The 21122-nt window shown below is 35.9% G+C and overlaps 1 protein-coding gene across 2 annotated transcripts in view; it reads left to right on the top strand.

The window, feature by feature from the left end:
* Positions 1-21122, top strand: part of COP1 (COP1 E3 ubiquitin ligase) — a 230527-nt gene that overhangs the window by 141694 nt on the left and 67711 nt on the right. For both annotated transcript variants that reach the window (XM_052653649.1, XM_052653648.1), the window contains exon 15: positions 5244-5360. In XM_052653649.1, coding sequence (XP_052509609.1) covers positions 5244-5360 — 117 coding nt within the window. The remainder of the gene's footprint in view (positions 1-5243; positions 5361-21122) is intronic.

Raw genomic sequence — 21122 nt, 5'->3', positions numbered from 1 at the left:
TCAGTTGTGTCCGACTCTTTGCGACCCCTTGGCCTGCAGCACACGAGGCTTCCCTGTGCTTCACCATCTCCTAGAGCTTGCCCAAACTCATGTCCATTGGGTTGGTGATGCCATCCAACCGTCTCATTCTCAGTTGTCCCCTTCTCCTCCTGCCTTCAATCTTTCCCAGTAATCAGGGTCTTTTCTAATGAGTCGGCTCTTCACATCATGTGGCCCAAGTATTGGAGCTTCAGCTTCAGCATGAGTCCTTCCATTGAATATTCAGGACTGATTTCCTTTAGGATTGACTGAGAGACTCTCAGGAGTCTTCTCCAACACCACAGTTCAAAAGCATCAATTCTTCAGCTCTGCTTTCTTTATGGTCCAACTCTCACATCCACACATGACTACTGGAAAAACCATAGCTTTTACTAGACAGACCTTTGTTGGCAAAGTAATATCTCTGCTTTTTAATATGCTTTCTATGTTTGTCATAGCTTTTCTTCTAGGGAGAAAGGGTCTTTTAATTTCATGGCTGCAGTCACCATCTGCAGTGATTTGGGGGTCTGAGAAAATAAAAATCTGTCACTGTTTGCATTGTTTACCCATCTGTGACTGGATGCCATGATCTTTGTTTTAGGAGTGTTGAGTTTTAAGTCAGCTTTTTCACTCTCTTGTTTCACCTTCTTTAGTTCCTCTTCGCTTTCTGCCATAAGGATGGTGTCATCTGCATATCTGAGGTTATTGGTATTTCTCCCCGCAATCTTGATTCCAGCTTGTGCTTCATCAAACCCAGCATTTCACATGATGTATTCTGCATGTAAGTTAAATAAGTAGAGTGACCGTCTACAGCCTTGACATACTCCTTTCCCAGTTTGGAACCAGTCCTTTGTTCTATGTCCGGTTTTAACTGTTGCTTCTTGACCTGCATACAGGTTTCTCAGAAGGCAGACGAGACGGTCTGGTATTCCCATCTCTTTAAGAATTTTCCATGGTTTGTTCTGATCTACACAGTCAAAGGCTTTAGCATAGTCAGTGAAGCAGAAGTAGATGTTTTTCTGCAATTCTCTTGGTTTTTCTGTGATCCAGCGCGTGTTGGCAATTTGATCTCTGGTTCCTCTGCCTCTTCTAAATCCAGCTTGAACATTTGGGAGTTCTCAGTTCAGGTACTATTGAAGCCTAGCATGGAGAATTTTGAGCATTACTTTTGCTAGCATGTGAAATGAGTGCAATTGTGCAGTAGTTAGAATGATAGAGCTGTCCTATTCTATAAAAGAGAAATGACATGACTGGATTGCCCTCCAAAAAGTTTCGGATCAAAGAGAAGCAGCAAGTTGTTTATCCACAGTATATATGGATTGGAACGTTTTCCTTCATGATTGCTGTAAAAAATTATCTTTGAATTTTTAAAATAGAACATTGTGTTATAATTGATTTTTTTTAATGTTTTAATACAGAGCTTCACTAATCAATGTTAAATACTTTTTAAAAATAATGTAATGGGGTAGCCTTTATTGAGAGTACTTGTGTTTTTGTACTGAAGATTAACATTTGTTCAAAGGTGGTGACTGGCTAGTTTCCTCAGGAAAATATAAGTAATTTTAGTAGAACAATTTTAATTAGGAAGAGATTTTTAAAAATTACTTACTGATTTTACGTTGTTTTAAAATACACATATAATTAACCATTTTAAGTGTACTATTTAGTGGCATTAATTATATTCAGTTTGTCTTCATCGTTGTCAATCTATAGAACTTTTTTCATATTGCAGACCTGAAACTCTGTTTCAGAAACTGTTTCTGTGTTACTGAAACAGTAACTCCTCATTCCCCCTTCACCAGCTCCCTGCAGTCTCCCTTCTCCTTTCTGCCTCTATAAAATTTACTAGCACTCTTCGGTGTCATATATGAGTATTTGTCCTTTGTGACTGTTGTATTTCACTCAGCATAATATCTTCTAGATTTTTCCATGTTGTAGCTTATGTTAGAATTTCCATCTTTAATAAGACTGAAAAATAATCTATTGTATAGATATATCACAGTTTGTTTCATTTGTTGATTGGTGGATGGATCTTAGGTTGCTTCCACTTTTGGGGTATTATGAAGAACGTTGCTATCAACATGAATGGCAGAATATCTCTTCATATCCCTGTATTAAGTTCTTATGGGCATATTCTCAGAAATGAAATTACTGGGTCATATGATATATACTTAATTTTTTTAGAAACTGCCCTTCTGTTTCCCAAAATGGCTACACCATTTTATATCCCCACCCGTAGTACCCAACTATTTCTGTTTCTCTACATCCTTGCCAATACCTGTTCTTCCCCCTCTTTTTAAAAAATAATCATTTTAATGGATGTGAAGTGGTACTTTATTGTGGTTTTGCTTTGCTTTCATTTCTTCAGTGATAGTGATGTCAAGCATTTTTTCATGTGCTTATTGGCTATTTGTATATCTTCTGAGAAAGTGAAAGAAAGTGAAAGTGAAGTCACTCAGTTGTGTCTCACTCTTTGCAACCCCATGAACTGCAGCCTGCCAGGCTCCTCTGTCCATGGGATTTTCCAGGCAACAATACTGGAGTGGGCTTCCATTTCCTTCTTAGGGGATCTTCCCAATCCAGGGATCGAACCTGGGTCTCCCACATTGTAGGCAGATGCTTTTACTGTCTGAGCCACCAGGGAAGAGAAGTTTATTGAAGCCCTGTGCCATTTTGATTGTATTTTTTTCTCACTGCTATTGAATTTCAGGCATACTCTCTGTATCCTACGTATTAATTCCTCATCAGATATATTATTTGTTGACAGTGTGCTTATGCACACAGCTGTTTCATATTGATGAAATGCAGATTGCCTATTTTTTCTTTTATTGCCTATGCTTTTCGCGTCATGTTCAGAAAGGCACTGCTGAATCCAGTGTAATAAAGCTTTTTCTTTGGAGGTTTTATAGTTTTAGCTCTGACATTTGTGGTCTTCATCTGTTTTGGGTTAACTTTTGTGTAAGGTATAAAGTAATGGTCTGACTTCATTTTTCACATGTGAATATCCAGTCTTCCCAACACCACTTGTTGAAAAGATTATCCTTTCCCCATTGAAAGATCTTAGCACCTTTGTTAAAAATCATTTGATCATATCTGTGAGGGTTCATTTTTGAACTTTCTTCTCTTCCATTGTTTGTCTTTATGCCACTGCCACACTGTTTTGATTACTGTAGCATTGTGGTGAGGTTGGGAAGTGAGTCTTCCATTATTATTTTTTCTTTTTCAAGATTGTTTTGGCTATTTTAGGCCTACTGAGATTCCATGTAAATTTTAGAGAGCATTTTATTCTATTTCTACAAAAAACTTCATTGAGATTTTGTTAAGGATTGCCTTGAGGCTTATCAGTTAAGTCTTTTTAAATGAGCTTTTGGTTTTGTTGATTTTCTCTATTAACTTTCTGATCTTAACTTACTGATTTTTCTTCAGATTTTTATAACTTCTCTTCTGCTTACTTGGATTTAATTTGCTCTTCTCTTTCTAGTTTCCTAAATTGGAAGCTTGGATTATTGATTTTAGATCATTTTTCTTGCTAATATATGCATTCAGTGCTATAAATTTTCCTCTGAGTGATGCATCCCACAGATTTCTTTTTTAAATTATATTTTCATTCTCATTTAGTTCAAAATATGCTTAATTTTTGCTTTAGGTTTCTTATTTGACTTATGTATTACTTAGAAGTATGTTGTTTGATCTCCAAATATAATCCATTGTAGTCTGAGCAATACATTGTATGGTTTCCTTTTTCTTTTTTAATTTGTTAAGGTGTTTTATGGCCCAGAGTGTGATCTGTCTTAATGAATTATCCATGTGAGTTTGGGAAGAATGTGTATCCTCCTGTTGTAATATGTAGATATCAGTTATATCCAGTTTGATTTATTATTGAGTTCAACTACATTCTTACTGATTTTCTGCTTCCTGGATCTGTCCATTTCTGATACAGGAGTGTGACACTTTTTTGATTCTACATTGATCTTTGTATTTCTTCTTTTACTGTACCGTATTGTCTTGCTTTGAGGCTTAAGTCTTGGAATCATTTAGTGTGAGCCCTTCATCTTTATTCTTGAACATTATTTTAGCTCTTCAGTTTCTCTGTTTTTCCACAAACATTTTAGGATCAAGTTGCTACTATCTGTAGACACTTCTGCTGGGATTTTGATTGAGATAGTATTGACTTTAAAAGCTTCTCAGATGGCTCAGTGGTAAAGAATCCACCAGACAATGCAGGAGACACAGGTTCAATCCCTGGGTTGGGAAGATTCCCTGGAAGAGGAAATAGCAACCCACTCCAGTATTCTTGCCTGGAAAATCCCATGGACAGAAGAGACTGACAGGCTACAGTCCATGAGATTGTAAAGAGTCGGACATGACTGAGCAACTGAGCACGCACACATAACCAGTTAGCAGTGTTGTGACAGTTTCAGGTGTACAGCAGAGGAACTCAGTCATACATATACATGCATCCATTCTTCCCCAAACTCCTCTCCATTCAGGCTGTCACATAGCATTGAGCAGAGTTCCATATGCTATACTGTAGGCCCTTATTGGTTATCCATTTCAAACATAGCAGTAGGTACATGTCCATTCCCAAATCCCTAAGTTTCCCTTCCTCCCAGCAACCATAAGTTCATTCTCTAAGTCTGTGAGTCTCTTTCTGTTTCCCACATAAAATTTTAAAATCATGAAATTCTTAAGTGAAAGATAAAATAAGAACTGCTTCCAGGTACTTTAAGTGACATTTGTGTATATATGATATATACAATGTGAGATATACATATATATAGATATATATATATATCGTACATGTGAAAATGTGTGTGTATGTGAAGTTCTCAAAAGTTTGATAGGTTGGAAGATAAGCAATCTAGTTTCCCTGCTCATATACATACACACACACAACTTAAAGAATGCTAAAACAAATACACATGTGTTTCCAGACTGCTTTTTTTTTTTAACCTGTCTTGTATGCCTTGGTTAAGAGATCATATTTTCTCTCATTATATATTGATTATCTATGTTGTTTTCTGACTTTGAAACTAAGCTCTGTTGGTTTAAATATACTGTTCTATTGAACATTATTCATACAGTTTAAGTATTTTTGATCCTACTAAATCAAAATACTTAGCATGAAAAGACAGCTGTAGCAAGAAGTTTGTAGAAGTTTGTAGTTTGTAGAAGTATTGGCTAATGTATTGTTTATTTTCGTTTTTATTGTTACTTCTTCTTAGTGAAGCTATGGTCTACCAACCTGGATAACTCAGTGGCAAGCATTGAGGCGAAGGCTAATGTGTGCTGTGTTAAATTCAGCCCCTCTTCTAGATACCATTTGGCTTTCGGCTGTGCAGGTAAGAAATGAAAGATTTGTCTTCTTTTGGTGTCAATTTTCATGACTAAGGTTAAAAAAACATTTTAAAAAGAATAAATTTCTTTGTAGGTTTAAACTTTGTTTTCATTATTGCTCTCTAAATTAGAAGCATGTAATATACCATTTTTACTCATTAATTGCTGTGCTTTCATTTTAGCATTCCATCTCCCATGTTTAATACATAAAGGTGTGTTTGTTGATTATTTTTGTTTTTGTTCCTCTAAGTCTTTGCATACCTGGATTTATGCTTGTTTACACATTTAGGTCATAATGATGCTTAAATATTGTATAGACACAGGAAACTTTTTGATTTTAAATTAAAGGAAACTTACTATAAAACCTTGAACAGTTATTGAGTGCCTACTGTGTACAAAGCACCCATCTAGGGACAGTGAATAAGATTAAATCTTATATTGTGGAGTACGTGCTAACATAGTAAGTACTAAAAAAAATCATACCAAAGAATTTTTTGTTAAAGTATTTTTCTTAACTAGGGTGACCGAATGTCTGCATTTGCCTGGGGAAGTCCTATTTTGTATTTGTCTTACCATTATAATAACCATTAGGCCCTTCTTTCATTCTCAAAAGTGTTCTGGGTTGAATGGTTATTTGATCACTCTACTCTTAATTCCTTTGTCTTCTTATCTGATTTCCTACCTTGAGTGTTTACTGAAGCAGTGAACACTTGTATTTTAACTTTTGCATTGCTAAATCTCCTTCAGAGTGTTTACTAAAGCAGTGAACACTTGTATTTTAACTTTTGCATGGTAAGTCTCTTTGATTCTTGATTCTTTTTTTTTTAATTGATAATCTTGGTTAAAAAAATAATCTAGCATAATATCACGAACACAATAGTTACTTCTTTAAAAGGTAAATTTAAATCTTAATTTGTCATTACATCTTTTCCTTATTCCAACTTGCTGTGTATTTCACTTGGATACTAACATACTTTCATAGTTAAATTCCAGGAGAACATATATATGTGGGTAGAATTCCTTTTCATTAGCAGATACATTTTCCCCCCAGTATGCTGCTCTTTTCCATTGGGAACTAGTATTCTCTTATTTAAATCCTTCTTTGTCACTGAGTAGAAATGTTACTTTGGGCAAGTTGATTAAATTCTCTCCCCAAGTTCCTTATCCTTAAAATAGAGATACATCTCTTGGGGCTCTTATGAGGACTATGAAAGGAAGATGCTATTTGTAAAGCTCTTATAATATGATGCTCAATGATTGCTAAGGTATTTTCATGAATTAATACTTAGCAGTCATTTAGATAAAGTAGTTTTTTGAGTTTTTTAATGTTATAAACACACTATTAGTTACCATTTTTAATAGAAAAATGATGATCATATTTATAATCAATGTGAAATATGTACAAATGCTAGACATGAGCATCTTTAAAATTTCTCCTTCCTGGAAAGGATCTACTTTAAAAATGCCTCAACTATCTGGCAGGCAGTTTTGTCCTCACTGTGTTAAATTTTCATAAATTTCTTAGTTAATTTTTACATTTCCATGTAAGCTTTAAGATTTATATTTTTCCAGTTCTAGAAAAATTCTTTTGGAATTCTCATCTAAATTACCCTATATTTATTACTTAATTTTGGAACCAGTGACATTAAGATAGTTCATCTTACTACAGTTACATGGGATATCTTTTTGTTTCTTTGGATTATTTTCTATCTTTCAAAGAGATTTTTAGTTCTATTTTTTTTCACTTAGGTTTTAGGTCTCTCTGGTTAATTTTTTTCTATGTTTCTATAATTTTGTTCTGTTTTTTTCCATTCCTTTACCTACTGTTTGCTGAGAGTAAAAAACAAAAAACTGTTGATATTTGAATATTTGTATTATATCTAGGCATTGTTCTTATTAAATCTGGTAACTTTTTATTACCAGATAGCCTTTGGGCTATCTGTGTATATTTGACAGTAGCCAGAAATGATGGTTGTATTTTTTTCTTTGCTAATGATTTTTTATATTCTCTTTTGTTAAAAGGCATGTTATATTATACTAATTATAGATACTTTTCCCATGTATTTCCTTTAGTTGAATCAGCTTTAGTGGTTTGCTGTTCATGCTATCCCCTTTTGAAGAATAGTTTTGTGGGTTTTTAAAAATTTTTTGGCCTTGCTTCATGCCTTGCAGGATCTTACTTCCCTGAGCAGGAACTTAACCCTGGCCTTTGACAGTAGAAGTGCAGAGTCCTAACCACTGGACTGCCAGGGAATTCCCTGAAGAATACCGTTCATTAAATTCAAATAATTTATTTAACTGTGTCTTGGTTAAGAGCAATTTCAGTATTTTATCAGGTGCCTTTTCAGCATCACTTTATATAATCATATGGTTTAATTTGTTGAGATATGCTTATATATTTTCTGATAGCTTATTTGTGTTTCTAGAGTAAACCTAGAATTTAGGTTTAGCGTTAATGTGGAATTCTTTTGATAAATTGCTAGACTTTTTGGCTTATATTTTTAATACCTATAAACATAAATTGGTCTGTCTCCTTTTTAACCATTTTTAACATCTGTGTTTTATAACTTTCAGTATGTAAGTCTTGAACGTCTCTTATTAAATTTATTCCTAAGTGTTTTATTACTGAATGGAATTGTTGTCTTAATTTTATTTTTGGATTGTTTGTTGCTAGTCTTCAGAAATACAATCAATTTTTTGCATATTGATTTTGCATCCTGTAATCTTGGTACTCGTGGTCTTTTTTTTTTTTTTTTCTTATAGTTTTAAGGTGAATTTCTTGAGTTTTCTACATTTAGGATTATATCATCTGTTCTGTGAATAAAAATAATTTTAATTCTTCTTTTACTATGTTAATGCTTTTTTGCTTTATTGCATGAATTAAAATCTCTTATATAATAATGAAACTGGCAGAAAGGATCTCTTTATCTTAGGGGGAAAGTATTCATTCATTCACAATGAAGTGTGATGTTAGCTGTGACTTTTTGTAGATACCCTTTATCAGGTTAAGTTCCCTTCTATTCCTAGTTGCGAAAAGTATGTATTATTATATTATTACATTTTGTCTAAGGTTTTTCTACCTATATTGAGATGATCTTGTGATTTATGTTATTTATGATAATAATATGAGGTGTTTCTTGCGGGGTGGGTTGTTGTTTTAATGTTAAAGCAACTTTCCATTCCTGGGAAAAATCTGTCTTGACCATATTGTGAAATTCTTTTTCCTTGTTGCTGGATTTAGTTTGCTAAAGTACTATTGGCCTCATAGAATGACTTGGGAATTGTTTCCTCATTTACTTACTGAATGAGTTTATAAAGGATTATTATTATTTCTTCTTCAAAATATTTGGCAGAGTGTATCAGTGAAACTATCTGGACTTGGACTTTTCTTTGTGGAAAAATTTTATATTACCTAGTTCAGTTTCTGTTTCCTGGAGAAGGAAATGGCAACCCATTTTCCATTTCTGCAATATTCTTGCCTGGAGAATCCCATGGACGGAGGAGCTTGGTGGGCTACAGTCCACGGGTCGCAAAGAGTTGGACATGACTGAGTGACTTCACTTTCACTTTCTTTACTTTTTATAAGTCTATTCAGATTTTCTATTTCTTCTTGAAGTTCTTTTTGGTAGTCACTGTCTTTCTAGGAATTTGTAAATTTAATTTTTCTAATTAGTGGGCATAAAGTTGTTCATAACGTTCTCTTGTGATTTAATTCCTTTAAATTTCCTCTTGCTTTAGTGTTCGGGAGTTTCAGTTGTAATATTCCTTCTTTCATTCTTGATTGGTCATTTCTGTCTTCTGTCTTTTTTCTTCGTTGTTCTAGCTAAATATTTGTTACCTTCTTCAAAGTGCAGGTATGTGTGTATGTTTATGTTGGGGTGTGTGTGGTAGGTGGTGCTTCTGGGGCCAGAACACCACACGTTCCCACTGTTTTTAATGTTCTTATGCAAATTTGATTATTAGAAGAGTTGGAGATATGTAAACTGAACCTTCTAGAATGACTCTTAACTCACTCTCAGTATAGGTAAGCCAGGAGCGCTATTATTTCTTTCTCAGCCATTGGAACTGTTGTGATCAACATTTGTTGAGATCAAGAATGTGATGCCATGGCTGTAATCAAAGGATCAGAAATGCACTGTAATTGCCACAGAGCTGCAGACTGGACACTGGAACAGTACTGTATCTGTTCCAGAGACCATCCACATCTTCACAGTGATGCTTGCAACAGATATTTCCAAGGCAGAATGACCACAAAATTCCAACCTTTCAAATCATACATAAGTGCATCCCATTGTGAAATCTGATTCACATCTAGAAGCATAGCTACATGAGAATCTGGGCAGTATAGTTTTTACTTTCCATCTTCGATTGGCTGTAAATTCTATAAGGTGCTGAGAACAGATACTAAATGTCATCTGCCCTATCCTTCACAAAGCTGAATAGTTGATGTGAGTTAAAGACTTATTTTTCCTGGCTTTGAAATAGCGGTTAGAATCAATGCCTTTAATCATAGTTTAAAAAAAAAACAACAACAAAACTTTGTTACTGGAAGACAGTGACTGATACTGAATCATCTTCATTTAGAATTGAAATATTTCTTAGAATATAGGCTATTATCTAGATGTTGCTTCTTAAACTATAAAACATCAGCCTCTCTTTAGCTGGACCATTTATTTTGCCACTGAGAGACTTACAGAATCATAACCATCAGGTTGCTTATTAAATATCATTTGTGATGATGAATTCGACATTGGGAATGGGCTGTACATTTTTAAAACATTGCTTTTGGAGTTATGATAATACGTAATTAGTATGTGAACTCCCCAATTACCGATTGACTCGTGGTTGAAAGGGCCCTGTGGATCCTACTTGGGTAATGATGCCTAATGGTAATTCTAAGCTTTTTAGATCTTATATTTCCATTTGATAACAATGAGTTCATCTCTGTCTTTGTGCTCATTATTTTGCTCTTTCACCTTTTAACATAATATAAAAATATGGTTTTGGGGGGCATTGATTGGTTAGATTTTTTTTTTTTTACTAGAACTTAGAGCATGAAAAATTTCTTAAGGTGGACTGAATGTTTGCAAGTACTTCTTTTAAAATATTGAATTCTAGGTCATGATCCCCTTGTAAAAAGTAGACTACAGAGTTTTAAACTATCTTTTTTGTATTAAATATTGAGAAAAAGGCTTTAAATTTTAAACCATTTAAAATCTGTTTTTAAGTCCTGAGATTTTCTGAAGCATTTGCCAGAGGAGAGAACAAAATTTCTAACATAAGGGTAAAGGCATTTATTAGTTGTCTTTTTACTAGATTACTACATGGTGTTTTCTTATTGCATAGAAAAAGGAAAACTATTTTTTCTCCAATTCATCCTCTCTAAAGCCAGTTTGGGGAGAAGGCAATGGCACCCCACTCCAGTACTCTTGCCTGGAAAATCCCATGGATGGAGAAGCCTGGTAGGCTGCAGTCCATGGGGTCACTAAGAGTCGGACACGACTGAGCGACTTCACTTTCACTTTTCACTTTCATGCATTGGAGAAGGAAATGGCAACCCACTCTAGTATTCTTGCCTGGAGAATCCCAGGGACCGGGGAGCCTGGTGGGCTGCCATCTATGGGGTCGCACCGAGTCAGACACGACTGAAGCAACTTAGCAGCAGCAAAGCCAGTTTGAGAGAGCACTGTTACACTAAAGTAAATAGAACTCCTAACAGTCTGTGGTTTTAATAGAATGGTAGACATGCTTGCTTACTACTAACTTGAAGCATTTTGCAAATTTTAAAGCTGTAATTTTGGTAACAGGTGGGAAATTTGGGTACTCCTGAGTAATACTCTTTAAAGTTGTGTCGCCCCCACCCCAAGAAATTACTGGTATTAATGTAAGTCAAAGGTAAAATTCATATTATTCTGATTCAAGAGTGATATTTATACTCATAAACATATTCACAGGGAAAGAGTAATGTTTCTAGAACAGATAGCAATTCTGAAATATTCTAGTTAAACTGTGTTTTCAACAGACTTTTCAGTTTTGGTTGCTGTAAACAATTTGTTACTGTCAGCAAACTAAACACTTCACACATATAAACATGCACCATTTGTTTCCTCATTTTCAGTATTTTCTAATTTTTGTAATTTGGACAAAATAACAAAAAGGTTATTTTTTGCTTTTGAAGACTAAGTGTCTGTGTTTTATTTTATATAGTGGTTGCCAGTGGGACTGTCTTTTCCTTCACATTTAAATAAATTAAGTGTCTGAATATTTACTTAATGAATCTTAATTAGCATCACAGCATTCATAATCGTGTTTCAGTTATTTATACTATGTCAAGGACATTTTGTTTTCAAGTTTCTAAGTAATTTCTGTGAATGCAAATGGAAGTGGCATGCATTAACACCAACATTCAAGAAACAAACTGTTGTTTTGTCATTAAAATCTTTGATAGTCTAGAATTTAAGAGCAATTTTGAGGCACCTAGTAAATCTTTCACCTCTTTATATCTGTCTTGCCTTCCAGCCTGTAAGTGGCATTTAGCTAGGTTTTTATTAAAAATAGACTTCATAAGAAATTTTATATTCACATTAAATGCAGAAATATTTTAAAGTCAGGCATTTATTATTCAGCTGTTACTAATATAATGCACATGATCATTCATTTTATGAAACTAATTGAGCAATCACTGCAAACACTGAGAAGTATGAAATGTTTGGTGGATAAATTTGGCTGCAGCAAAATTAAAAACTTCTGTTTACCAAATAATACCTAAAAACATAATTTCTTTACAAGTTATTAATTGGGAGAAGATATTTAGAACACATATAAGTAATAAAATCTTCATGTCTATATTACATGAAAAACTCTTACAAATAAATAATGAATAATAAATATATCCTACAGCTTTGCTTCTCAAAGCATAAACATTAGCATCACCTAGGAGCTTGTAAAAAATTGCAAATTCTAACACCCTGACCAACACCTACTGAATAGAGTTTCCGGAGGTAGACCCCAGCAACCAGCTTTTTTAACAGGCTCCCCTTATAATTCTCACCCACTCTGAAATTTGAGAAGCCTCACCCTAGGGAAACATGTATTTAATGAATACACATAGTTGTATTGTTTGCATATTCACATTGTGGAACATTTTCAGCAGTGAAAATGAAGGAACTGCATCTCCATGAAATGATGTGGATGAATAACAAGCATAAATGTGAATGAAAGAGTGTCAGAAAAACAGAGTGAAATTCTATTTATGAGCATGCAAAACAGACTACACTGTTTAGGAATATGTACATTGACATAGGAATATGTGAGCAGACCATTAAAAAGGGGGTTCAGTTCAGTCGCTCAGTCGTGTCTGACTCTTTGCAACCCCATGGACTGTAGCACTCCAGGCTTCCCTGTCCATCACCAACTCCCAAAGCTTACTCAGACTCATGTGCATTGAATTGGTGATACCATTCCAACCATCGCATCCTCTGTTATCCCCTTTTCCTCCTGCCTTCAATTTTCCCCAGCATCAGGGTCTTTTCAGATGAGTCAGTTCTTCACATCAGGTAGCCAAAGTATTGCAATTTCAACTTCAGCATCAGTCCTTCCAATGAATAGTAAGGATTGACTTCCTTTAGGATGGACTGGTTGGATCTCCTTGCAGTCCAAGGGACTCTGAAGAGTCTTCTCCAACACCACAGTTCAAAAGCATCAATTCTTCGGCGCTCAGCTTTCTTTACAGTTCAATTCTCACATCCATCCACGACTACTGAAAAAACCATAGCTTTCACTAGACGGACTTTGGTTGGCAAAGTAATGGCTCTGCTTTTTAATATGCTGTCTAGGTTTGTCATAGCTTTTCTTCCAAGGAGCAAGTGTCTTTTAATTTCATGGCCACAGTCACCATCTGCAGTGATTTTGGAGCCCCCTGAAATGAAGTTTCTCACTGTTTCTATTATTTCCCCATCTGTGAAGTGATGGGACCAGATGCCGTGATCTTAGTTTTCTTAATCTTGAGTTTTAAGCCAACTTTTTCACTCTTCCCTTGCACTTTCATTCAGAGGCTCTTTAATTCTGCCATAAGGGTGGTATCATCTGCATATCTGAGGTTATTGATATTTCTCCTGGCAGTCTTGATTTCAGCTTGTGCTTCATCCAGCCTGGCATATCGCATGATGTACTCTGCATATAAGTTAAATAAGCAGGGTGACAATATACAGCCTTGACACATTCCTTTCCCGATTTGGAACCAGTCTGTTGTTCCATGTCTGGTTCTAACTATTGCTTCTTGACCAGCATACAGATTTCTCAGGAGGCAGGTAAGGTGGTCTGGTATTCCCATCTCTTTCAGAATTTTCCACATTTTATTGTGATCCACACAGTCAAAGGTGTTGGCATAGTCCATAAAGCAGAAATAGATGTTTTTCTGGAACTCTCTTGCTTTTTCAATGATCCAGCAGATGTTGGCAATTTGATCTCTGGTTCCTCTGCCTTTTCTAAACCCAGCTTGAACATCTGGAACTTCACGGTTCAGATACTGTTGAAGCCTGGCTTGGAGAATTTTGAGCATTACTTTGCTAGCATGTGAGATGAGTGCAATTGTGCCATAGTTTGAACATTCTTTGGCATTGCCATTCATTGGGATTGGAATGAAAACTGACCTTTTCCAGTCCTGTGGCCACTGCTGAATTTTCCAAATTTGTTGGCATATTGAGTGCAGCACTTTCACAGCATCATCTTTCAGGATTTGAAATAGCTCAACTGGAATTCCATCACCTCCACTAGCTTTGTTGGTAGTGATGCTTCCTAAGGCCCACTTGACTTCGCATTCTGAGATATCTGGCTCTAGGTGAGTGATCACAGCATCGTGGTTATCTGGGTCATGAAGATCTTTTTTGTATAGTTCTTCTGTGTATTTTTGCCACCTCTTAATATCTTCTGCTTCTGTTAGGTCCATACCATTTCTGTCATTAATTGTGCCCATCTGTGCATGAAACATTCCCTTAGTATCTCTAATTTTCTTGAAGAGATCTCTAGTCTTTCCCGTTCTGTTGTTTTCATCTATTTCTTTGCATTGATCGTGTAGGAAGGCTTTCTTGTCTCTCCTTGCTATTCTTTGGAACTCTGCATTCAAATAGATGTATCTTTCCTTTTCTCCTTTGCCTTTAGCTTCTCCTCTTTTCTCAGCTATTTGTAAGGCCTTGTCAGACAACCGTTTTCCCTTTTTACATTTCTTTTTCTTGGGGATTGTCTTAATCACTGCCTCCTGTACAAAGTCATGAACCTCCATCCATAGTTCTTCAGGCACTCTTGTCTATTAGATTGAATCCCTTGAATCTATTTGTCACTTCCACTGTATAATCGTAAGGGATTTGATTTAGGTTATTCCTGAATGGTCTAGTGGTTTTCCCTACTTTCTTCAATTTAAGTCTGAATTTGGCAATAAGGAGTTCATGATCTGAGCCACAGTCAGCTCCCAGTCTTGTTTTTGCTAGCTGTATAGATCCTCCCCATCTTTGGCTGCAAAGAATATAATCAATCTGATTTCAGTATTGACCATCTGGTGATGTCCATGTGTAGAGTCTTCTCTTGTGTTGTTGGAAGAGCATGCTTGCTATCATGACCAGTGTGTTCTCTTGGTAAAACTCTGTTAGCCTTTGACCTGCTTTGTTTTGTATTTCACGGCCAAATTTACCTGTTACTCCAGGTATCTCTTGACTAGAAAGACCTGGTTCAATCCCTGGGTCAGAAAAATCCCCTGGAGAAGGGAATGGCAGCCCACTCCAATATTCTTACCTGGAGAATCCCATGGATAGAGGAGCCTTGCAGACTGTAGTCCATGGAGTCACAAGAGTCAGACAGGACTTAGTGACTAAACCACCATCAAAGACATGATCATTTATGTTTAAGGGAATTGTTAGAATAAGCTTAATGCAAGAATGGGGCTTCCCAGGTGGCTCAATGGTAAACAGTCTGTCTGCCAAGAAGGAGACACAGGTTTCATCCCTGGGTTGGGCAGATCCCCTGGAGAAGGAAGTAGCAACTCACTTCAGTAATCTTGCCTGTGAAATCCCACACACAAAGGAGCCTGATGGGCTACAGTTCATGGAGTCGCAAAGGGTCAGAAACAACTTAGTGACTAAACAGCAACAGTTCCGGATTAAATATGAGTATCATTGTTTATTCAAATATTCACTCAATAAGAAAAGATTTTCACATCGTGTTACTTGTGATTTACTTAATGGGTTCCAGAAAGTTTGTTTTCCTGAAGTTTTTTTTTTTTTTTAAGTTATTTCTGAATAGGGCTTACTGTTGCAGATTATTCTAACTCTGTCAGATGAAGTACTTTAAATATTTTTGAAATATTTATGTTAAAAATTGAAATCATTTTTCTGAACTTGAACATTTATTTGGTGTTTTCACATTTTGTTTGTAAGGTTAGTTTTTTTAGATATAGTAAATACAGTAGAGTGATGAATGATATAATTTACATATTATTTCTTTAGTGGGAAGATTTGGATAAGTTTTGGAGAAGAGGCTATATTATAGAAGACTGCTCTAGACAATCTAAAATTTAGCTACTAGGATCTGAGTTACAAGTTTCATTAGACAGAGACCATGGTTAACATATTATCTTAAAGGACATAATAGAATTACATAAAATGTGATTGTTCTTTCTTCCCCCTAGAGATCTTAGTTTAAAACATATATAGATTGCCATGTCAGTATTACAAGCCATGAGCACAAAAGTTTCACTAAGCTAGCTTTCTTTCTGTTTAGTGATTATTATTTCATCTTTTTGTGACCATTCAACATATGAATGTGTAGTGCTTGTACCTCTTAATCTTTCAAGTGTTATTTCTTCCTCTAGTGGTTCTGAATTACTCTTAAGCTGTATAAACTGTGTTTTAAACTCTACAAATTGTACTTTAACAACACAGCCAATTTAATTGGCCTCTTTAAATATTAAGCTATTGTTAATGCTGAAAAATTTGTTTCAGATTTTAATATTTATATTAAATTGCATTAGTGGTTTTAGTTCTTTACTCCTCTGTGTACTTATGTGCTTTGATATGAAACAGTTTTTTCCCACTGTCAGAACCGACCCCACCCTGACTTTGAACTTGGCCATGAGATTTGCTTTGGCTCCAGTTATGTTAGATATAAAATTCACGAAAAGTTTGAAATCACTTTCCCAGTTGGACTTGCTTACTTTTGCCCCTTTGCCATCACCAGGAAAAGAACATGATCCAGCCAGCTGCTGGTCCCAGTGAGAGGAGGAAAGCCACTTGGAGTGGCACTGATTTGCCCCAGCCAAATCATTCAACCTTCAGCCTCATAAAGAAGTGCTACTGAAATTAGCCAACACTAAGCTGTCTTTCAGATCTGTGGAAATAAATGATGGCTCTAAGCTACTAAATTTTAGAATAGTTTATTATACCGCAATTTTGTGGTAATGACTAATTAATGCCCTGTTCTCAGAAATTTTATGATACTAAGTGAATAAAGGCTATGTAATTATCAAGGCTCTAATCATCTATTTATGAAAGAATTGCTATTTATTGAGTGTCAATATATGTTAGCTAATTATATTACCTTTACTGGCTTCCCCTTGTGTGAAATCACAGGGAAAATTTTACATGAAAATACTCTACTACCTTTGTGCGTATACTTTATAATCTTCACATGTAAAAATGCATACTTAAATACGTGACATGTAATCTGAAGCAAAGTTCTCCAAACTGAAGTAAGAAAACCCTGATGGAACACTGGAAGTATTCAGGGTTTGTGTAGAAGGTATTCAGGATGTATGTAGATCCTCAGAGTTCTTATATAAGTTGATGTGCCTGGCAGTGAAGCCTGAGATACCGTGCCAGTGCCTCCTTCTCTTCTTCAGCTTTTATAAAAGCTTTTTTCTGTTTTACAGAAGAAAGGCACACTCATTATTATGAGTCTTACGATGATACATTTTGCCAGGTTGTAAAAACCTCAGGATTATCTAACAAAGGACTCTTTCTTCTAAATGTTGTTACTGAGTAACTTGCTGTCATCCTTTGTCTTAAAAATATTTCTGTTAAGAGTGAAACATTGTGTTAGAAAAAGTGTATTTTGTACTTTGTTTTAGTTCTTTTACTTTAGATATTTCTTGAAACAGTGAAAGTGTGTGAGGTTTTTTTTTTATTGTTTTTCTTTAAAGGACTTCTTTCTTGAGTTTTGTCAAAAAGTATATACATTGTTCCTTATTTTCAAGTTCCATGGGAGTAAATCAGAGACGCTATTAGCACCAAGTATTGATGTAGATCTTCTTACTTCAGTTGGATAATAAACAGATACAGTTAATACTGGTCAGTGGTACATTATCTGCAATTTGAAAATCTTGAAAGTTCTGAATACCAAAAATTCATTTCATTTGATGGCATGATTAGATATCTGCTTATCTTTATATATCCCACTTTGTGTAGTTGTTCACAAGTTTTCCAATAGAAATATGAATATTTGATTACAGAGTGCAGACACAACCCTTATTTGGAGTGTTTCATATTTCCTTTCAAAAAGTGAAAAGTTTAGAATTATGAAGCTTATCTGTCCCAAGTGCTTGGAATAAGGTATTGTGTTTCTGCACATTGGTTTGATGTTGTTAAAATCATTTTATTACTTTGCAAAAATTGTGATTTGTAAAATACTCTCAATTACTAGGTGACAAGGTAGATGATTCTAGTTCCTCGTGTTAAATAAAAAATTAAGGCACAGTCCAATCAAGATGTCAAATCATTAAAAATATTTTTAATAATAGATGACTACGTAATCTGGGGCACAGACATGGGATTTTAAAAACTGAATGACATTACTATGACATTTTCCATTTTTTATGACTGTATCTGTATAAATACATAAATGAAACTATAGGAATAAAATTAATACCAACAATAAGAATGGCATTCTAAGAGTAGGTAAACCCATTTGTAGTTACCAGGACAGAAAGCAGAGGGAGAGGCTGTGCTACAACCGTCTTACGAAGACATGTATTTCTAATAAAATATTGTGTGCTGTGTGCTTAGTCACTCAGTCGTGCGGAATTCTTTAGTGAACCCATGGACTGTAGCCCATGAGGCTCCTCTGTCCATGGAATTTTCCAGGCAAGAAAACTGGAGCAGGGTGCCATTTCCCACTCCTGGGGATCTTTCCAAGCCAGGGATCAAGCCCACGTGTCTCGCGTTGCCTGCGTTAGCAGGTGGTTGCTGACCACTGTGCCACCTGGGAAGCCCTAATAAAGTGCTACTTTCGTTTAATAATTATCAAAATTTATTGTTTTTTATGAATTGTTTACTGATTAATAGTAACTCAAGTGGAAATAATGTCTTACCATTAGAGCATTTTGGTCACAGAAAATTAATGTTTGTATTGTATACATTTTTCTTTTTCAAAGGAGAGAATGCTAAGTAAGACAGTCTAAAAAGACAGTATAAAATCAATTGGGTACATTTTATTTTGCAAGGGAAATGAAACAAAATTCAAAGAAAAGATTACATAAAGTTTTCCATTATTAAATAATAATTTATGTATATTTTTAATGGGTGATGTTCAACATCAAACTATTGTGATGTTTAGATTTCATTCAGTTCAGTTCAGTCTCTCAGTCGTGTCTGACTCTTTGCGACCCCATGAATTGCAGCACGCCAGGCCTCCCTGTCCATCACCACCTCCTGGAGTTGACTCAGACTCACGTCCATTGAGTCAGTGATGCCATCCAGCCATCTCATCCTCTGTCGTCCCCTTATCCTCCTGCCCCCAATCCCTCCCAGCATCAGAGTCTTTTCCAATGAGTCAACTCTTCGCATGAGGTGGCCAAAGTACTGGAGTTTCAGCTTTAGCATCATTCCTTCCAAAGAAATCCCAGGGCTGATCTCCTTCAGAATGGACTGGTTGGATCTCCTTGCAGTCCAAGGGACTCTCAAGAGTCTTCTCCAACACCACAGTTCAAACGCATCAATTCTTCGGCGCTCAGCTTTCTTCACAGTCCAACTCTTGCATCCATACATGACCACTGGAAAAACCATAGCCTTGACTAGGCAGACTTTTGTTGGCAAAGTAATGTCTTTGCTTTTCAATATGCTATCTAGGTTGGTCATAACTTTTCTTCCAAGGAGTAAGTGTCTTTTAATGTCATGGCTGCAATCACCATCTGCAGTGATTTTGGAGCCCCCAAAAATAAAGTCTGACACTGTTTCCACTGTTTCCCCATCTATTTTCCATCAAGTGATGGGACCGGATGCCATGATCTTCGTTTTCTGAATGTTGAGCTTTAGGCCAACTTTTTCACTTTCCTCTTTCCCTTTCATCAAGAGGCTTTTTAGTTCCTCTTCACTTTCTGCCATAAGGGTGGTATCATCTGCATATCTGAGGTTATTGATATTTCTCCCGGCAATCTTGATTCCAGCTTGTGCTTCTTCCAACCCAGTGTTTCTCATGATGTACTCTGCATATAAGTTAAATAAGCAGGATGACAATATTTAGCTTTGACGTACTCCTTTTCCTGTTTGGAACCAGTCTGTTGTTCCGTGTCTAGTTCTGACTGTTGCTTCCTGACCTGAATATAGGTTGATACACTTAATTCATATTTTAAAATGTTATTATTTAAATATGTTGTAAACAGCAGCTCTTGAAAAGTTATGATGAAAAATTTCAGACATTGATTTTAAAATTTATGAGGCTATGGTTTTTCAGTATTCATTTAGGAAACAAATAGAAGTCTACTTGGTTAGTTAATTTGGGGACAGATGTAGGTAGATAGTTGTAGTCAGCAGAGAATCAATGAGTAGCTATTACTCATAGCTATTACCTGTCAAAAAACAGTTGCTAAATGCTTTAAAATTGTTAGATTAAAAAGTGAAATGAAAGTCTCAGTTGTGTCCATCTCTTTGTGACCCCATGCATTGTAGTCCACCAGGCTCCTCTCTCCATGGAATTCTCCTGGCAAGAATCTTCCCAACCCAAGGATCAAACCCAGGTCTCCTGCATTGCATACAGATTCTTTCCTCTCTGAGCCACTAGGGAAGCTAACTAATTGTTCAGTTAGTTATCACACAACGTTAAATGGAAAAGAATTTGTAGTTGTTAAGAAATATGTATTTTTATGATATAAATGAAGGAGTTTTAGTAAGATGTGAGTTTTTTCATAAGTTCACACATGAGTGTGAAAAGAACACTCTGCCATTATAGAACTGTCTGTGGTTGTAGTTCAGAATTGGAGAAAATTGTTTCTTGCCTGTGTGTTGCCTCTTGCTTGTTCATGTTCTCTGGTGCTCTCTCTCAGCTCCCCTTCCTTCTTTTCCTTCCTTTTCTCTCCCTCTCTTTTGTTTCCTGGTCTCCTTCCTCTGTCTTCTTCCCCTCCATCTTTCCCTTTTCCGTTCTGCCCTTCTTCCCTGATCTTTCAGTCTGTGATTCTCCTTTCCCCTCGCCTCCCTTGCCAGCCTACTTCCTTTCTTCTGTCGGTGCCCTAGTCCTTCTCCCCTGCGTCCTGATCCTCTTCCTTCCCCCATTCCCCCTGGTCTTATGTGTTAGGCTGCCTCTACCGTGGCTCCCAAGCCCATGCTGAGTCTCTTCCCCACAGTTCTACATACACATTTCCTGATGCCCTTTCATTACCACCAGTTCATTCTTCAATTCTTGTTATCTCTTTGTTTCACAGTTCTTCTGCCATGCCAGAAAAATTGAGTAAATGCCTTTTTCAGATTACTAATCAAGCAAAAATCTGAGGTTTTGCTGACAAAATAATA

The sequence above is a fragment of the Budorcas taxicolor genome, chromosome 16, assembly GCF_023091745.1.
Source record: "Budorcas taxicolor isolate Tak-1 chromosome 16, Takin1.1, whole genome shotgun sequence".
NCBI classification, from domain to species: domain Eukaryota; kingdom Metazoa; phylum Chordata; class Mammalia; order Artiodactyla; family Bovidae; genus Budorcas; species Budorcas taxicolor.
The sequence above is the reverse complement of the archived record's forward strand: the minus strand, read 5'-3'. Positions and strand labels throughout refer to the sequence as shown.